The sequence below is a fragment of the Acanthochromis polyacanthus genome, chromosome 13, assembly GCF_021347895.1.
Source record: "Acanthochromis polyacanthus isolate Apoly-LR-REF ecotype Palm Island chromosome 13, KAUST_Apoly_ChrSc, whole genome shotgun sequence".
In the NCBI taxonomy this organism is placed as follows: domain Eukaryota; kingdom Metazoa; phylum Chordata; class Actinopteri; family Pomacentridae; genus Acanthochromis; species Acanthochromis polyacanthus.
Genome location: NC_067125.1, coordinates 3150252 through 3170520, shown reverse-complemented (window position 1 = coordinate 3170520; position 20269 = coordinate 3150252). Strand labels below are relative to the sequence as shown.

The window sequence follows — 20269 nt, the reverse complement described above, 5'->3', positions numbered from 1 at the left end:
CATACCTGTGAGCAGTGATTTTAACATATCTCTGGGGGTCATCAGGTGGAAACCTCTCTTAAATGGTGTTTCTCCTGTTTAGTCCCACAACACCTCCAGGAGGCTAGGATTCACCCTCTAGTGCCAGTTCACACTACTGCTGCTACACAATCCAACCAGCACCGCCACGTTCAGCTGACCCAGGCCTGTTTAGGAGATGCTTCAGATAGTGACCAGTGCCGATGCTACCAGTTAGCTAGTGCAAGATGCCGAATACCTAGTGCCAACTGCTGAAAATGCAAGGAAACTATACTTTCCTCTCCAAACCCCTCTAAATGCTAATGCTAGCTGTAAGACTACCATGTCCAAAGCAAACTTACCACTGACAAAGAAACAATACAAGCCAGCTCACCAAACTTGCTAGTGCTACATGCTAATGCTAGTGGTTAATTGCTAAAATACTTCACTACTTCAGCCAAGCTCACCACAGACAGAGACTATACAAGGAGACTTCATCTAGGATGCAAGGACCAATTGCTAATTGCTAATACTACCTAATAAGAAAAAACAAACAAACAAACAAAAGAAAAGACACAGCCACAACCTTACACCACAGACTTACCTGAGAAGGTTACATGGTCCCAGAGACTCTAACAGGCCACACCCCCACCTTATCTACACTTCCTCTTCCTGATCTCTGCTCATTGGAGGAGAGAAAAGAGGGCGGGGACAGCAGAGTGAAGGAGAGGGCTTGTCCTCTGCCTCCCTCTACTCCTTCACTGCCCCTATTTCACCCCCCAACTATTATTATTAAATAATGATTAAAGAGTACGATTAGAGTAAATGGATTGCCTGGTTTTCATTTCACCTCAGTCGGTGAAGAATAAATGAATTGATCTCAGAGGACGAGACTTTATATTAGAAACAAAAAAAAGTGTTTAAAGCAGAGTTTTATGATGTTGCAAAATACATTTATTAGAAATTTTCCCATTATTTTTGAGAAGGAAATTCTTGATATAAACAAAAAAAATATGGCATGAAGCCAAATTTAACAGATTTATGTCAAGAAGTGTAAACTCCTTTCAGTAACAAGACATACTGCATGCTCATAGACTGTATGTGAAGGCTGTAGTTCAACATTCAAAAAATATAGAAAATTATTTATCCTATTTCCTGCATTCTGGTGTAATTTGTTAAAATCTTATTATAGAGATAACATTAAGACATAATAAAAAAACATTGAGCTTAAAAAAAAACAGAAAAAACACAGAGCAAGGGCATTCAGTATTGAAAATGTTTCTTTTTGTAAAATATGGATGAAAGTTCTGTGGCTGCATGAGCACAACACATTTCAGTATTTTCCATAAATACCTGCATGATTGAAATAACTCCAGCAACCACTTTGTAACATTTGTCTTGGAGGATTTTAATGCACTCAACAGCTTCAAGTTGACCCCATCAGCAACTAAACAATAAAAAGTGCTGAAGCAAAAACAAAACATGTCTTCATAACTTAAATGATCCATTCAGTGAACAGAATTACAATCAGACACTAAACTATGTCCCACAGGAGCAGGGTGAATAACTTATTAACTAGGTCCAAAAATAAATAATAAAGACTGTAAACTCAGAATAAATGGCACAACTGTAAACAGGAACAAAAAAAAAAGAACAGGGAAAAATGAATTCTTGTGAGCCATGTTGGCCTCCCTGGTGGCCTTTTCTGAAGCCTTGATTATCTCTGGTTCCCATTTATGTTACGGCTCCAAACCAACCATTTTAATAGTCATAATAGAGGAGAGTGTTCCCTCTAGAGCCACACTGTTCCTGGTCTTAGTCTTGTTCGGTCCAACCAGTGAAAACAGAGCATCATAGAAGGTAGTCATATTAGGTCCAAAACTAGCAAAAGATCCCAGTTAGCGTTCAGGATTTACTCTCCTGATGGAACCAAACATCACAGATGATGAGTTCAAGGCCTGTTGGAAGTTTCCATTTTTTCAGCTAGTAGCTGCTAGAAGCTTCCAGAAGGTGGTGTTGGGGTTGTGAGGGTGAAGGTTCAGCAGATCCATCAACATGTTGACTTGGTTTCTCTCAGTAATGAGTCTCTGAGGCCGGAGTCTTCAGGACACTCGGACACTCTGGAGGCTTTGCTTTGCTAACGGGCTAATTAGCTAATTAGAACCAAGGGAGGAAGCTCTGCCGTCACCACGGATACCTGCAGCACAAACACAAACTGGGTCAGAGTTCAGAAAGTTAACCCACAGTGAAAATCAAACATAGGAAAAGTTAGAAACTAATCCTTCATACTGAATCCTCAGATCTCAGTCTGTTCTACAAACAGCATCTCATTAGATCCATCAGCTGCTTCCTGCTGGAGGAACATTTTAGAACACGAAAACCTGGAACATTTTATCTGCCAGGAAAAACTGTTAAAGTCACCAGATTAAATACTGACTTAACAGGTGAAAAAACTCTTGGCTCTAAACTCTGATCAATTTAATCCGAACTCTGATCACTTTAATCCAAACTCTGATCACTTTTTACCATTTTTAATCTCCTGTAGTTTCAATTTTTAATCCAGAACAGAACCAATGTAAATAAAGGGCCGGTACACCATCTCCCTTTATCATCACACCATATAATCATATAAATATTTTTTTGGTTAAATATCTGCATCACTGATGTTACACATACTGTATGTCATTTTGAAGTTTGTTTGTTTTTTTTGCAAAATACCAACTCATGACTTTGTTATAGCAAACTGTACTATGTTGTTATTTTTCTGTATTAAGATATGATATTTTAAAGACATTAACTCTGACAGTTTTAATATTTTAAACTGCTGCATTTCTATGTTTTATTGAGTGTCATTAGCAGAAAATGAGAAATGTGTCTGTAGATTCTCTGTCATCCAGGTCGTGGTAATTATACGAGTTTCATCACAATCTACTGGACATCTCTGGTAGAACTTGAGTAGAATCTACTGGACATCTCTGGTAGAACTTGAGTAGAATCTACTGGACATCTCTGGTAGAACTTCAATAGAATCTACTGGACTTCTCTGGTAGAAGGAGTCATAGTACCAATAATCAGGGCTTCCAGATGAAAGTTTGCTGAAGAACACGAGAAGAAGCCTGATGGATGTTGGAGAACATTCTTTGGTCAGATGAAGATCAATGAGTTGGGCTCAGATGGAGTCCAGATGTTTGGTGAGAACCTGACCAGGACCACCACAGTGGATGTATGGTCCTGATAGTGAAGCATGGAGGAGGGAGTGAGATGATGTGGAGCTGCATGAGGTCAGAAGGTGTTGAAGACATTTCTAGATGCAGCATGAAGGTCTGAGGAGGAACCAGAATACTGGCTGACCAGATGAAGAAGAGGAACATTCTAGCAGGAGGATATCCAGAGAACAACATCACACCAGAGGTTGTCCACTAGAACCAAATGGAACCAGAACGTCCAAAATGAGTTGAAATCTGTCAAACTGTATTCAAAGTTTTTACAAGTGAGCTGAATGGTCCTAAATTACTAAAAAACGTTTCATCATGAGTTGACACTTGTTCCAAATGACCTGAAAATTGTTCTAAAATACTGAAAATTCATTCGACATTGCTTGAAATCCATGAAAAACTACTATCAACAAGTGATAGGTCAACAGGTCAACATGTCAACAGGTAACCAGGTGAACAGGACGGGGAGGTGTGTGCTGCTCTGGGAGGATGGAGGTGGAAACACCAGAGAGATGTTTCATCATTCTGTGGATGTTTGGCATCAGGTTTAAGATGAGGAGGAGCTTCATCTCAGGTGGACTCAGGTGTCCGTCTAACAGGTGGTTCAGTTCTGCTAGGTGTTCTTCTGTGTGTCAGACTAGATGATGATGATGATGGTGATGAGGAAAATCCTGACATGTTTTGGTTTTAAGTTCATTTGATCTGTTCCTGTCTTTATGATGCTTGTGGCCTCTGATGGGACCAACCTGGTGAAATGATGATGAAGAAGAACTCCACTCAGGTTCCATATTTCACTCTAGCTGCCTATCTGGACAGCGGAGACATGAAGTTCTTGTACTTCCTGGTTCTTCTGACTGTGTATGTGCTGATCGTTGGGGCCAACGTGTTCCTGATCGTGGTGATCTGCATGAACAGGAGCCTTCATGAGCCCATGTACATGTTCCTGCTCAGCCTGTTTGTCAATGAGCTGTATGGTAGTACAGGCTTGTTTCCATTCCTGCTGGTCCAGATCCTCTCTGACCTCCACACTGTTCCTGCTCCTCTCTGCTTCCTGCAGATCTTCATCGTTTATTCGTACGGAGGGGTTGAGTATCTGAGTTTAGCCGTCATGTCTTACGACCGCTACGTGGCCGTCTGCTGTCCTCTGCACTATAAATCTCTGATGACGGCTGATAGAACGGCCGCGCTGATCGTCCTGACGTGGTCGTATCCTCTGGTTTTAATCACAGTCATGGTTTGTATGACCTCGTCTCTGCAGCTCTGTGGAAACGTCATTAATAAGGTCTACTGTGATAACTACTCAGTGGTGAAGCTGTCCTGCTCTGACGCTTTCGTCAACAACATCTACGGACTCATCACCACGTTCTGCACCATCATTTTCCCTTTAGTCCTGATCATCTTCACCTACGTAAAGATCTTCAGAGTGTGTCTACACGGCAGCAAACAGACCCGACAGAAGGCCGTCAGCACCTGCACGCCTCACCTGGCCGTCCTCCTCAACTTCTCCTTCGGGGCGTGCTTCGAGACGCTGCAGAGCAGGTTTGACATGAGCAGAGTTCCCGCCGTGCTGCGGATCTTCCTGTCGCTGTACTCGGTGGCCAGCCTGCCGCTCTTCAACCCTCTGATGTACGGACTCAACGTGTCCAAGATCCGCCTCGGGGCTCGCAGTCTCATCTCCACCATGTTCTCTGAGGGTCGGCAGAAGATTCAGGCTTTACAGAGCCTCTTTAGAACTCACAGAAAACGTTAGTATATGTTTAAATGAAACATGAAGAGGGAAGACATGTGCATGGAGTTTACTGTGAAAACCACTCTGTGATCAAACTGCTGTGTTCGAAAATTCCTGGGACTCATCTCCAGCTTCAGTATGATGGTTTGTCCTCTCCTGCTGATCCAAATTTACTCAAAAAGTTCCCAAAATGACTGACATTTGTCCAAAATCTATCAAAACGAGTAAAAAAAAAGGCCTTGAAATCTGTGCAAAATGACAAAAAAGTATAAATGACTGACATTTTAAACTGGTTTTGAGCCATTTTTGATCATTTTGAAATAAATCTGGATGAATTTTTGTGATTCCAGACGAATTTCAGTGATTTTAAGAAGATTTTGGACAATTCTTATCATTTTAAACTGATTCTGACTCATTTTTGACAAGATGTGTCCAAAGTGACCCCAGATTAGTTGTGATTAGTGGACTGGTCCTGGTAAACTCTGAGGATCCCACACAGGTTCTGGGTGTTCTGGGTGAGTCCTGCAGCTCCGACGAAACAGAATGAAGGAGAGAGAGAACTCAGGGATGCCTTCTGAATAGAATAATGGAAAATATGTTAAAAATGACTCAAACTTTGCTTAAAATGTCACATTTTTACGCAAAATGACTCAAATCTTCCTTTGAAATTTGTCCAGAATCACTCACATTTGTTTAAAATCATAAAAAAGTGTCATAAATGAAGTGAAAGTTGTTTAAAATGACAGACCTTTGTCCAAAAACAACCAAAAATGTGTTTGAAATGACAAAATACTGTCTAAAGTGTCTTTTTCCTGAGATTTCTCTCTGCTTTTATGACATTTTTTTAGACGACTGAAAACTTGTCATATTAAACTGTTTTTGAGTCATATTTGATCATTTTGAAGTAATTCTGGATAATCTTTTGTAATTCCAGACAAGTTTCACTCATTTTAAGCAGATTTTGGACAATTCTTATCAATTTAAAGTGATTCTGAGTCATTTTAGACAAGATGTGTTCAAAGTGACCCCAGATTAGTTGTGATCAGTGGACTGGTCCTGGTAAACTCTGAGGATCCCACAACGGTTCTGACTGTTTTTAAACTTCTGTCTCATTTTTCTCTCTCTGTCTCTGAGGAACCAGAACATCATGAAGAAGAAGAGAGAACTCAGAGATGTCTTCTGTCACTATGACACAAAATAAGTGGAATCAGAAAAACAAACATTTATTTGGTTATTTGTTGTCGTTTAACAGATAATTTGAAATCTTGAACGTCCAGAATGACTCAGATTGTGCCATAAATGACAACAAGTGTCCAAAACGACTCAAAATGTTCAAAAAGGGCTCACAGTATGTCCAGGATGACTTAAAGCCTGACCTAATCAATTCAAATTTGTCTGGATTTACTCATTGGTTCCCAAAATGGCCAGTATGTCCAAAATATATTAAAATGAGTCAGAAAAGGCCTTGAAATCTGCAAAATGACTAAAAAGTGTCCTAAATGGCAAGAATTTGTCCAAAAATGACTAAAAAAAACCTCAGATTTGACGGCATGTGACTCTGCTCTTTCGTAACTAAAACATCGTTCTTCACTGTGCTTCATTTTAAAGTCCTGCTGCTCTGAGGAACCAGAACATCATCAGATGTCTTCCGTCAGAATGAAGGAAACCAGGAAAATGTTTGATGATTTGTTTTACAGAAATGAAACAGAATAACGTGTGGCTCTGCTCTGAACATCAGCTGTAGGAAGATCGTTCTAATGAATGTTCCAGAAGTTCCAGAAGTTCTGTTGAAGGTTTCTGGGTCCAGATGGTTCAGGTTTGTTCCCTCTTTGATCTAAAAGCTGCTGAACTTGCTGGTCCTGTGGGACTCAGGTGTTCCCTACACTGAAAACACATGAGGACCACATTTTAGACATATTTAACTGTTAGTTTGTTCTACAGAACCTCTTAGAACTCACAGTTAATGGCAGTAAATGATGAAATGAAACATGAAGAATGAAGAGATGTGTAGGAAGTTTCAGTCATGGCTTAGATTTGGTTCATTGTGATGAAAATCTGATGCTTCTGGATAAGAAATGTTTTTAAAGGCGTCATTTCTGTCAAACGTGCCGGAAGGTTTTTGGATTCAGAGGGTTAAACTGCGTTTTATAAGAAAGAAATAAAGACTCAGATATGCATTAATGACTGCTTTCTTTTTAAAAACACACGATTCACACAATCTTAAAAATATATACATTTAAAAATTCATGAATAATATAGAATTAGAAAAACAGATTTGTCATAAGATCAGATAGAACTGTCCCAGTGTAAATTAGAGTTGATTATTAATTGTCCAATTAAAGTCCAGGATTAAATCAAATAATTAAGAAGATAACTTCTGAATGATAACTTCAAAAGGATGAAAACAAGAGATACAGACAGACATGCAACGATGGTTTAGACCTGGTTCTGGACTGTGGTTGTAGACTAGTTTTAGTCTGGTTTTAGCCTGGTTTTAGACTGGTTCTTTGCTGGTTTTAGACTGGTTCCAGGCTGGTTTTATGATGTTTTAAGTAAGTGCAGTAAACCAGTCTTAAATCAGCTAAAAACCAGCCTTAAAACCAGTCCAAAACCATCCTAAAACCGGTTTAAACCATCCTAAAACCATCTTAAAACCAGTCTAAAACCAGTCTAAAGCCATCCTTAAACCAGTCTAAAACCAGCCTTAAAACCAGTCTAAAACCATCCTAAAACCGGTTTAAACCATCCTAAAACCATCTTAAAACCAGTCTAAAACCATCCTAAAACCAGTCTAAAGCCATCCTTAAACCATCTTAAAACCAGTCTAAAACCAGTCTAAAACCATCCTAAAACCATCTTAAAACCAGTCTAAAACCATCTTAAAACCAGCCTAAAACCATCCTAAAACCATCTTAAAACCAGTGTAAAACCATCTTAAAACCAGCCTAAAACCATCCTAAAACCATCTTAAAACCAGTCTAAAACCATCCTAAAACCGGTTTAAACCATCCTAAAACCATCTTAAAACCAGCCTAAAACCATCTTAAAACCAGTCTAAAACCATCCTAAAACCAGTCTAAAACCATCCTAAAACCGGTTTAAACCATCCTAAAACCATCTTAAAACCAGCCTAAAACCATCTTAAAACCAGTCTAAAACCATCCTAAAACCATCTTAAAACCAGTCTAAAACCATCCTAAAACCAGTCTAAAACCATCCTAAAACCATCTTAAAACCAGCCTAAAACCATCTTAAAACCAGTCTAAAACCATCCTAAAACCAGTCTAAAACCATCCTAAAACCATCTTAAAACCAGCCTAAAACCATCTTAAAACCAGTCTAAAACCATCCTAAAACCAGTCTAAAACCATCCTAAAACCATCTTAAAACCAGCCTAAAACCATCTTAAAACCAGTCTAAAACCATCCTAAAACCATCTTAAAACCAGTCTAAAACCATCTTAAAACCAGTCTAAAACCAGTCTAAAACCATCCTAAAACCATCTTAAAACCAGTCTAAAACCATCTTAAAACCAGCCAAAAACCATCTTAAAACCAGTCTAAAACCATCCTAAAACCGGTTTAAACCATCCTAAAACCATCTTAAAACCATCCTAAAACCATCTTAAAACCAGTCTAAAACCATCCTAAAACCATCTTAAAACCAGTCTAAAACCATCTTAAAACCAGTCTAAAACCAGTCTAAAACCATCCTAAAACCATCTTAAAACCAGTCTAAAACCATCTTAAAACCAGCCAAAAACCATCTTAAAACCAGTCTAAAACCATCCTAAAACCGGTTTAAACCATCCTAAAACCATCTTAAAACCATCCTAAAACCATCTTAAAACCAGTCTAAAACCATCCTAAAACCAGCCTAAAACCGGTTTAAACCATCCTAAAACCGGTTTAAACCATCCTAAAACCATCTTAAAACCATCCTAAAACCATCTTAAAACCAGTCTAAAACCATCCTAAAACCAGCCTAAAACCGGTTTAAACCATCCTAAAACCGGTTTAAACCATCCTAAAACCATCTTAAAACCATCCTAAAACCATCTTAAAACCAGTCTAAAACCATCCTAAAACCAGTTTAAACCATCCTAAAACCGGTTTAAACCATCCTAAAACCATGCTGGACTAAATGCTGTTTAAACCTTTCAAAATTCCATCCATCCTCTATACACCACTTTATCCTCACTAGGGTCACGGGGCCGTTCAAAATTGTTGTTACGAACAAATTTTGAGTCATTTTTAACTATCCCAAAAATGTTCATGTTGTCTTCTTGTTAGTACACTAGTTTGGAGTTCTTTTGTTCAGACAAATAAAGCAAGGTAATCAACATCTATCTAATCTTTATTTGTCTGAACAAAAGAACTCAAAACTAGTGCATTTTTAACTACTTTCATTTTTGTCAGTTTTCAAGTTCATTTGGACATTTTTGGACACATGGTGCTGTTTTAGACGAGTTTTGAGTCATTTTGGAGCAATTTTAGTTTTTTTTGGCCATTTAATATTACTTTGGTGAAGTTTTTACAGTTTTTCTCCGTCGCTTTGGTTCATTTCTCAGATCAGAACTGAAATTCTCTAAACTTGTGCACATCAAAAAGCAATTTCTAATTTCTTTGAACAAGTTGTAAATGCTTTGGTCCATCCATGCAAATGATTCTGTACAACTCTCTCCTGTTTCCTACATTATCAGTTGCTGAGCTAAATGTATTCTAACGGGTCTCTGTTGAATAGTCTCACCCCCACAACATTTAGGCATTAGTTCATCACATCAGTCTTTACATGCAAAAAGGTTGAACAAGTTGTCAGAATATGTCAAGGATGTTTCTATACATTTCCGTTAGACTTTTTTCTAAATCTGTCCTGAATAAGCAAATTGCTCCCAGGTGAATCTTGGCTTTCTCTAAGAAGGGAAATGTGTGAAGGGTTAGGGTTTGCTTAAATCACTCAGACACAAGATATTTGTGATGTGGAGGAGAATTTATGGCCCAACAGACAGAAACGTCAGGAGGAGCAGGAAGACTGCTCTGTAATTCCTACAGCACTGCATGTACAGTTTTCCCTCAGGAGATTGTCCTCTGTTCACATTTCTACTGTACTTTTTTCTTTGTGCTATGCAGCGTTGCTTTCCTTTCTGTATCACAAAAACGTGGTCTGTCAACAAATTACAGCACAAACAGTGAAAGCATAAATGTGAATCTTGTCCAGTCTCTTGTAATCAATCTCCCACATACACTAAGGTGAAACTTACCATTTACAATAACTGTCATCAAAGTTTATCCATAGTTTACATCAGAACATGCCTCCAGAGAACACTGTTAGAATGACAACAAGCAATCTGACCATCTGATCCACACACAATGACACAAGGACTGGTCATTCTGATGGACCTGACATGTTCATTGACACAGATTTACTTCTGAGAGATGAACTCGGGATTCTGAGCAGGAGACTGGCTTTTACAGGTAATCCATGGTGTTGTACTATTTGTGTGCATTGTTTTGAGAAATACACTTACTGCTTTGCAAATGTTGAGGATGATTCGAGAAATGTACCAAAGCGACTGAGAAACACTAATTGTTTTGGGCAACTTTAGACTGAGGGGAAAATCAAAGCTGCTGGATGAATAAATAAAGTCAGCATGGCTCAGAAACGGTGAACAGAGCAGCAGGTTGTTGGAGATCCATTCAGCACGTTGAAACATCTTTCTACTGATGATGAGCAGATACCCAAACATGGACTAAATACTGTCTAAACAGGTCAAAATTGTTTTGAACCATTTTTGAGTCATTTTTGACAGTTTTCAAGTTACCTTGGACATTTTTGTACAAGTTTCAAGTTATTTTAGATGAGATATGAATCATTTTGCAGCAGTTTTAGGTTATTTTTTGTCAATTTAATGTTACTTTGGTAAAGTTTTACATTGTTTTTAGACAACTTTAGACTAAGAGGAAAATCACAGCTACTGGGTGAATAAATAAAGTCAGCGTGGCTCGGAAACATGTTGGAGATACATTCAGCATGGTGGAACATCTTTCTACAGAGGAAACATAGAGATAGAAAACATCTACAGGATGAGGAGCTCCTACGACTTCCAGGACCTGGTGACATAACGGTCTTGACCCTGCAGGAAATGCTAGGTCCCGTCTCTGTGAGCAGCCCAGACTTTGTAACAGAACACTCTCTTATAGGTGTTCCTGATGGAGGACATCTGCATCCCGTACATGATGGGGCTGAGCAGCGGCTGGATGATGAGGAAGTACAGCGACAGGACGATCCTCAGCTGGCTGGACAGTCTGCTCATCTCAAACCTGCTCTGGAGGATCTCAAACAAACACCCGAAGGAGAAGTTGAGCAGGGAGACGATGTGAGGCGAGCAGGTGGAGACGGCTTTCTGTCGGGTCTGTTTGTCTCCAGAGAAACACACCTGGAGAATTCTCAGGTAGGAGAACAGGATGGGAATCAGAGGGACGATGACGGTCACCACCGTACCAAAAATGCCATAAATGTTGTTGACCAGAGTGTCTGAACACGCCAGCTTCACCACCAGATAATTATGACAGTACAAGCTGTTGATGACGTTCCCACAGAGAGGCAGACGGACGTTTAAGGACAAAGTAATTAAGAACTTCACAAACGAGTAGAACCACACCAGACTGATCAGCAGGACCGCTCTGTTAGACGTCATTCTGCTTTTATAGTGCAGAGGATCACAGATGGCCACGTATCTGTCATAAGACATGACGGCTAGGTTACTGAATTCCACATGTACATACGTGTACAAGCAGTAGATCTGCAGGAAGCAGAGAGGAGCAGAAATGGTGTGGAGGTCAGAGAGGATCTGGACCAGCAGGAATGGAAACAAGCCTGTACTACCATACAGCTCATTGACAAACAGGCTGAGCAGGAACATGTACATGGGCTCATGGAGGCTCCTGTTCATGCAGATCACCACGATGAGCGACGTGTTGACCAGCACTATTCCCACATAGACCAGAGCAGTCACCACAAAACACAAAAACTTCAGGGATCCTACATGAATATAAGCTGTAAAGATGAAATACGACAGAGAAGAGTTCACCGTCATTCTCCAACAACAAACCAAAATTCAACCATCAGAGGAACAAACCAGGGTCTCCTGATCAACACTCAACCTGCTCATCTCCTGTTGCTCTGCAGTCATCACTGCTCTTCCACTTTATAGGCTTCTGGAGAAGCTCCAGGATGCCACCTGCTGGCCAGAACATTCACTGCATCAGACTGGAACTCAAAGAAACATTTTTTGAAACAGCCTCAACATGAAAATCTAGTTTTCAGTCTTGTTTTGGTAGTTTTCAGTCTTGCTTTGGTTGTGTTCAGTCTTGTTTTGGTACTTTTTAGTCTTGTTTTAGTAGTTTTTACTCTTGTTTTGGTCATGTTCAATCATTTAGCTGAACTCCAACAGGTTCTGACTGTTCTTCACTTCTGTCTCATTTTTCCTCACCGTTGGCTCATTTTCACGTCTCACAAGTCAGAGCTAGTTTAGTTAGTTAATGTGTTAAACTAGTTGTCCAACATCCAGAGTGTAGAGGTTCCTACGTCCTGTAGCAAAATATTTCATTAACTGGCTCCTCCTCATTCATTCATCTCCATGTTTTAGTTGCTTCCTGCTTATGTTCCGTAAAACTGATCATGTCTGATTAGCCTCTCTTGGCTGGAGTTCGACGTTTCGTCATGAAACAGGAACTATAACTACCCTGTACACGCTCCAATCTGCCTCAAACTTTACATGTATGATCAGAGTCCGGCCCTCATTAATGCACAGGTGTGAGCCAAAATAGCTCATTAGCGCCACCTGGAAAATTACAGCATAATACAAAATAGTATAGTACAAAATAACAGGAACTATCGGCAGTATTGTAACCAACAGCTATGAAATTTGGTAACAGTATTTGATGAAGACACAACAGAAAGTTGGCCATTTTTAATTATGTGTCATATTTTGGATGATATTTAACCAATTTTTGCACATTTTTAAAAGCTAACAACTCTATCAGAGTAACTTCGACAGAGCCAGGTCAGGATGTCCACCAGGCATGCATCAAAAGTTATTAAAGTGCTCCGCAAACGTCTGAGGGTGTGGAAATGGCGGCCTGCTAAATTTCTGGGTTTCACCACGAAACAGGAAGTGATGTGTAACTCTCCTGTTCATGCTCCAATCTGTCTCAGACTTTAGATGTGTGATCAGAGTCTTGCCCTAATGACATTCACAGACTGATATACAGTCACAGTGATAGCGCCACCTGGTAGATGGACAGGAAGTGCTGTGTAACTAGCCTGTTCATGCTCCAAGCTGCCTGAAATTTAACATGTGTAACCAGAGTCTAGCCCTCATTACATCCACAGGCCGAAATACACTCCGAGTTGCAGCGCCACCTGGTGGACATGCCTGGATTTGCAGACCAGCAAGGATGCGAGGACCCGTTCAACACTGCTTGCATTTTTAATGTTTTAATCTCCTTTCTTTTATTTCATCTTTCTTGTTTTGTGTCTTCCTTTTATTGTTTTTGGCCTCTTGTTGTTCTGCATCTCTTTACACCAGTTTTGTCTGGTTGTGGTTATTTTGTCTCCACATGTTTGGTGTCAGTGAGGAAACGTTAGTGATGTTTTTGTTCTTGGCCTGCAGTTGTTATTCACTGGTTGAACATGTCCGTTGTGTTTCTGTGCAGCATCAGTTGCCCAAAATCCAAAATGCTTCCAAAAACTTGATGATGATCTGTTTGTATTTATCTCTTCCAGTCTGGACTGCAGATGTCTCATTTTGGTCATATTGTCTCTTTCGGGCAGCTTGGTTTTTTGTGGTCGTGTTCAGTCTTGTTTTGGTCGTGTTAGGTCTTGCTTTGGTAGTTTTTAGTCGTGTTCATGCTGAGGACAGCTCGTCTCTTTGTCAGCGTTTTGTCTCTTTTATGATGTGTTGCGTTTTGTTTTTCTCGTCTTGTGTCTTAAGTGATCTGATGACTCTTGGGAACAGTTTCGTCTCTTTATGGTCATGCTGTGTCTTGCGTCTCGCTGCAGGCCCTGAAATGATGCTGAACCTCTGGATGGCTCCGTCAGATCAGAAAGCATCTGATAAAAATCTCCAGATGTACGTATTGTCAGTGGTGTTTGGTTGTCCTGAGTCTTCTTAATAATTCGGTGTTTACTCCAGATTTTGAACTTGAAAGCTACAATCCTGTACTGCTGGTTTTCAGTGTTTTATGCTATTTAATTTTACAAACTGATTTTATAAGTCCTATCCTGATACCTGACTGATAAGATGTGCAGCAAGGTGGTGGACTGGGGTTGCTTTAAACGTGCTACAGAAATAATTCTGATTTGATTTAAATGCAGACTTCACAAGTTGGACTGCTGGGTTTTGGATGAACTGTAAAGACGTTATCTCTATTTTACATTAGTTTCAAAGAGCAGAGAGATGATGAAACAAAGTTGTTTTCAGATTCAAAGTTACATTTCATGGCTCATTAGACTCATGCAAACAAAACGCTGGGATGTTGGACAAACTCCCGAGTGTGGCGTGTCCCAGAGGATGTCATTACCATCCTGTGTGGACCAGTCAGACCAGTCGAGGTCGGAGGTCTGCTCAGGATGATTGGTCTCTCTGGTCCTCACTGTAATTTGCATCATAGGGAATTATTGGAAAGTGTGGCTGATGAAAGGACGCCTCAGGGAAGGATGTGTTGACATTCGGACAATGTTCACCTCAGGGACTTCATTAACAAAGTCCACCGATTAAACATCCATAAACACGTGTATACATTTATCATTTGTTACAAAAGAAAGTAAAATGAGTTTGTGCTAAAGTTTGTACTTAGATTACTTGATTTCACTCACCTGAGTCCATCACAAAACTGATCAATATTAAGTTTATATATTTATATGTATCTTATAAGTTTATGTGTTTCTGATCAATATTAGGATTTCAGTTTGTCGCAATCAATTAACGATGATTATCGTTAATTGATTGCGGTACGATAAGGAGGGAACATCAGTTTGCCTCAAATGAGATGCAAATTTGATTGTAAAATCATCGATATGATCTTCAGAATCAACAGCAGCACAGATGTTTGCAGCACCTTTCATCAGAAAAATATAGGTTCCAATTTGAATCGCAGTGGTTCTTCATGGCATACCATAGGAGGACTACCTTTACTTCCACAAAAAAAAAAAAAAAAAAAACTCAAAGCAAAATGTTCTGGCCATTAGATGAAGACAGGACAATTTCTTCAAACAGTTCTTTAAAGAACCAAACAAGACATGTTGTAGTAAGATGACTGATTTTCCTGACAAAGATGCTGTGAGGTTGTTAGTCTTTGTGGATGGATGGAAAATCAGTGCATACTTTCATTTTGAAATAAGACCAAACCAAAGATAGTAAGACCTGATCTAAGACAGACTGTCAAACTACCAGACCTGAACAAAAGATAACAGCTAAGAGACTTAATACAGTATGACAAACTTGAGCACTTCCAGATCCAAACCAAAGATAATGAGGCCCAATCTAAGAGTGACCCGAGGACCTGAGTACTGTCAGACCCGATCCAGAGATAAGACCCTAAGACAAACCTGAGTACTGCCAGACCTGAATCAAGGAAACTGAGAACCAGTCTAACACAGGCCCAAGTAGTGACAGACCTGACCTGTCTTGAATCAGGACAATAAGACCCGATTCAAGACAGACCCGAGTACTGTCAGACCTGGCCCAAAGAGAGTAAGAACAGGTCTAGATGAGATCCAAGTACTGTCAGACCTGAACCAATAATAGCAAGATCCAATCTAAGACAAACCTGAGAACTGCCAGACATAAATCAAAGACAATAAGACCTGGTCTAGGAGAGACTCAGCCCAAAGATAAGACCTAAGAGATCTAAGACGTACTGCCAGACCTGAACCAAAGACCACAAGGCCTGATCTGAAATGACCAGAAAAGAACCAATCAGAGAGAAAACAATCTGTTTGTTGGTGTAACCTCTCCATGCTGTCTGTCTCCAGGACAGTTTAAGGCCATCTCTTCCAATCTGTCCAAATTTCTGCGATAAAGTAAATTAAAGTATTTTCCAGCAGACTGTTGTATGAAGGACTTTACAGACCGAGATGTTTGCTCGGTCGATCAACAACATCATTATTATTAATGATTATCTCCTCCTCCTCCTCTAACTCTCTGCTGACTCACTGCTTAAAGGATGAAGACCATAAATATCCTCAGTGACGGTCGAGATCTGCTACTCTGTATCTCGACTACAGGTATTGTATATCTGTACTACAGCTACTGTATATCTGTGCTGATGATGTTTCTGTCTACTGATACCCTGTATCTTTACTACTGCTACTGAATATGTGTACTGTAGATAAATGTAGAGCAGGTCTTTAGTTTGGCCATTCTGAATGTGTTTTTTACTCACTGTCTAAGTTGGCTGAACAGAGTTTCTATTTCAGAATGTGATCCTTTTATGTTTTTAGTTTCATGTATTTCAAAAGAGAATGCTTTCTCTTCAATTATTTTCTTTTAATTTAAATTAATTGGTGCGACTGATATTTCTGTACTACTGATACTGTATAACTGTACTATTGAAACCTAGTATCTGTTGTACTGATATATCTGTACTACTGATGTTTGTACTATTGATATATCTGTACTACAGATGTTACTGTGAGTCCACCTGGTTGACCCAGGTAAACATGGTGAACCAGGTAAACATGGTGAACCAGGTGAACCAGTCTCAGGTGTTGCTGCTGACAGGTTTCAGGGAGCTGGGCCAGCTCAGGTATGTGTTCTTCAGCCTCACCTGTGCAGGTTACCTGTTGATCCTGGTTCTGAACATTTCTGTGCTGGTTCTGATCTGCGCTAAGCCCCGCCTCCACCAGCCCATGTACATCCTATTGGCCAACCTGCTGCTCAACACTCTGATTGGCTGCGCTGCGTTTTACCCCAAGCTGCTGCTGGACCTGCTGAGCGGCCGGCAGCAGGTGTCCAGGCGTGGCTGCCTGCTGCAGGCCTTCTGGGTCCACCTGTACGTGTCGGTGGAGTGTAACGTCCTGACGGTGATGGCGTTGGATCGCTACGCCGCCGTGTCGCGGCCTCTAACCTATCACAGCCTGCTGAGGCCCTCCACGGTGCTGCAGCTGCTGCTGGGGGCGTGGCTTCTACCTGCCGCCGCCTACACCTGTCTAATTGGCCTGAGCAGCCGGCTGCCGCTGTGTGGCTTCCAGGTAAGCCGGACGTTCTGCGACAACAGGTCCATCACTCACCTGTCCTGTGTGGACGTGTCCCTCATCGGCGGCGTGGAGCTGCTGCTGGCCGCCGCCGTCGTCTTCCTGCCGCTGCTGCTGATCTTCGGCTGCTACGTCCAGATTCTGGCCGTCAGCTTCCGGCTGTCCAGCAGCGGTCGTCCCAACAAGGCGCTGGCCACCTGTGTGCCTCACCTGGTCACCTACGTCAGCCTGGTCAGCAGCATCGTGTTCGAGGTGGTGCAGCCGGCGCTGGCCAACAGGAACCTGCCGCACGCCCTCCGGGTCGTCATGTCCATGGAGGGCTTCCTGCTTCCGCCGCTGCTCAACCCGCTGATCTACGGAGTCAACCTGCCCGAGATCAGACACGAATTCACACACCTGTTCACACGCATGTTCACCACCACACGCAGGAAGTGACACGAACCGCATTTATTAAAACATCAACAATCTCAAAGTTATTCTGAATCAGCAGATGAAATTATGTTTTAGTGTGTTATTAAAATATATGATGTAAATTATGTTTTATTCTATTCTATGAGCTGTAGACATGCTGAGCTGTTTGTTATATTTTCTTTATGAAACAGCGAATGTGTTTTATAAATCAGTCTCTTGATCAAACATGAAAACAAATTTCTACTGATCTAAATGTTTCCAGAACAAACACTTGTTCAAGTTTCCTGTAAAACACCAGCAGCTGTGGTTTCCTCGATTTATTTTATTAAAACTGTAGGTTGAACTTTAATACTGAATTTTCCTTCAGGTATGAATAAAGTGATTCTGAATACGACAGTAAACTGCATTTATAAAGTGTTGCTGTTTGAATAAATAACTATGAGGAACATCCATGTTGTTCCACAAACATCTGCAGCAACACAGTGGCTCCAGGGTTGTAAATGAAGAAATTTTTCTTGTTTCTTCCAATTTCTGATTCTCTCTTTCCTGTTGTTCTGTTCTAGAGCTGCAGGAGTTCCTGTAAGCTGATCAGTTTATTGATCCTCTGAAAAATAATCGATTATGAGGCATCACAGAATAAACTGAGTCGACCTTCAGTTGAATGACTCAGTTAGCTAGCGGCCCACTAGTGACCTGCTAGTTACCCGCTGGTTTGTGCTACTGGTCAGCTTGCCGTGTCATTTTGTTTTCTCAACAAGAATTTCCTTCAGGTTGAATCATTTTGCGCCTGAATCAAAGAGAGCACCCAGCAGGACTTGTTGGCCCTGAGGAGGGTGGTCCGCTGGGCTGAGAACCACCAGAACCACCCTCCCCAACCTGCAGGACATTTACAACAAACGCTGCAGCTGAAAGGCCACCCACCCCAGCCACAGACTGTTCTCTCTGCTGCCACCAGGGCGGCGTTAACGCTGCCTGAAGGCAAACAGAGAGGATGAGGAGGAGCTTCTTCCCACAGGATGTCCTCCTGCTCAGCCTGAAACAGTAGATCAGTAGACAACCAACCTGAAGCTCTGCTCAACATCCATCACTTTCACCTTGGATACATATTACTGGAACTAGGATGGATGGATGGATGGAGAGACAGAATGTAAAAGTGAAACAGAAATACTGATGAATGCATGAATTAGTGACACACAGAAACAACTTCTGGATTCAAGTTTATTTTACAAACAAAAACATCATTTCAAAGAGAAATTATGTTTAATAAAGACTGAAACTGAGGATTTTTAAACAGTTTTTTCACAGATTTTTACAGTTTTGTTAAATTACAGATAATATCGAGTTAAATCGCTGAACAAAAGGAATAACTGTTTAAAACATTAAAAAAACTGGTGAAAACTGTAAATAACATCCACATTTGACTGTAAAATTAGACTATTTTAATATATTTAGAAAATTAAACCACTGATAAAAACATTCTGTGTATTAAGGACATTAAATCACAGATAATACTTTGTAAAAACAAAAAAAACAACATTAATTCACATTTTAACCATAAAAAACAGACCAAAACCGTAAATAACGTCCACATTAAAAATCAGTATTTTTCCAACCTGACTGTATTTTTTCCTGTATTTAAATCAGCTGAAATATTGTTGTTTTCTGTAGAAGTTGTTGTTGTTTCACTTCTGGATGAAAGTTTATTTCATGGACAAAAGCAGACAGATCATTTTCTGGATGTTTCTTGGTAAATCGTGGATCACTGGAGCTCAGCGACGACGTTTGTTTCTTCATTTCTGCTTCTGGTTTCTACAGAGCTGGAAAGATGAGACAGAAAACAAGTCTGATAAAGACTAAAACAGCTTTTCTGTTTCTATGAAACATTTATTCTACGTACAGTGTTTTCTGTTTCTGTTAAACGTTTATTATACGTACTATTTTCTAGAGTAGAAGCAGGTGACAGAGATGAGAAGAACCATCACCAGCAGGTGGACGACAAGTCTGATGATCAAATCCATCAGAGGAGCTGAAAAACAGAAGAAAACACATTATTACTGACATTATTTTAGGATTAAACACATTATTGTTGCAGTTAAACGTGATAAGTAGCTTCACTTTTGGTTCCTGTCTTTGTGAAATAAGTAGGATTCAGAAAGTTGACAAACTTCAGTTTTAGCAGCCTCCTTGTGCAGCGATAAACTGCTCCCAGAGCTCCTGCTACACTTCAGACACAACCGTGACACACTCACACAAGTTAGCTTGTTTAGTCCACGTTTCCTCCCTTCAAACAACTTGTTTTCAGCAGTTTTTTTTTTACAGAATTTAAGACTAAATGAATCCATAAATGAATGCTCTTTCACCAACAAGCCTGTCTGTGTCTTTATAACGCTAAAACAAAGAATAAAATAACAGAAAACCAGTTAAATCTCTGCTCCTGACACTCGGCAGACTGTTTAGTCGTGGTTTTAATTCCAAAGTTGTGGGAAGAATTTTAACAAATCTACATTTGTTCTCCTTTAACCAGCAGTTTGTGGAATAAATATGATTCAAGTTGTAACTATAAACATGAAAAACTGACCTAATTCAATGATTAGCTCTAGAATTAGCCTCCTGGTGCAACAACAAACTGCTCCCAGAGCTCCTGCTACACTTCAAACGT

At 40.3% G+C, this 20269-nt stretch overlaps 4 protein-coding genes across 5 annotated transcripts in view; 2 read left to right on the top strand and 2 right to left on the bottom strand.

The window, feature by feature from the left end:
- Positions 1–3864: 3864 nt before the first annotated feature.
- LOC110972330 (olfactory receptor 10A6-like) lies at positions 3865–4962 on the top strand. The gene has a single exon (XM_022222720.2). The coding sequence runs from the start codon at positions 3967–3969 to the stop codon at positions 4960–4962; it is 996 nt and encodes a 331-aa protein (XP_022078412.2). The 5' UTR covers positions 3865–3966.
- Positions 4963–11086: 6124 nt separating this feature from the next.
- LOC110972329 (olfactory receptor 142-like) lies at positions 11087–12037 on the bottom strand. Its single transcript, XM_022222719.2, has one exon. It carries the CDS (start codon positions 12035–12037, stop codon positions 11087–11089), a length of 951 nt encoding a protein of 316 aa, XP_022078411.1.
- A 4646-nt stretch (positions 12038–16683) lies between these two features.
- On the top strand, positions 16684–17634 carry LOC110972331 (olfactory receptor 6N1-like). Its single transcript, XM_022222721.2, has one exon. The coding sequence runs from the start codon at positions 16684–16686 to the stop codon at positions 17632–17634; it is 951 nt and encodes a 316-aa protein (XP_022078413.2).
- A 1302-nt stretch (positions 17635–18936) lies between these two features.
- The window catches only part of LOC110956639 (scavenger receptor cysteine-rich type 1 protein M130-like), a 69936-nt gene continuing 68603 nt past the window's right edge, over positions 18937–20269 (bottom strand). Inside the window, exons 14-15 of one of the 2 annotated variants that reach the window (XM_051958015.1) lie at positions 19546–19636; positions 18937–19427 (exon numbers count right to left, since the gene is read on the bottom strand). In XM_051958015.1, coding sequence (XP_051813975.1) covers positions 19370–19427; positions 19546–19636 — 149 coding nt within the window. In that variant the 3' untranslated portion in view covers positions 18937–19369. The remainder of the gene's footprint in view (positions 19428–19545; positions 19637–20269) is intronic. The other variant, XM_051958016.1, reaches the window with a different exon arrangement.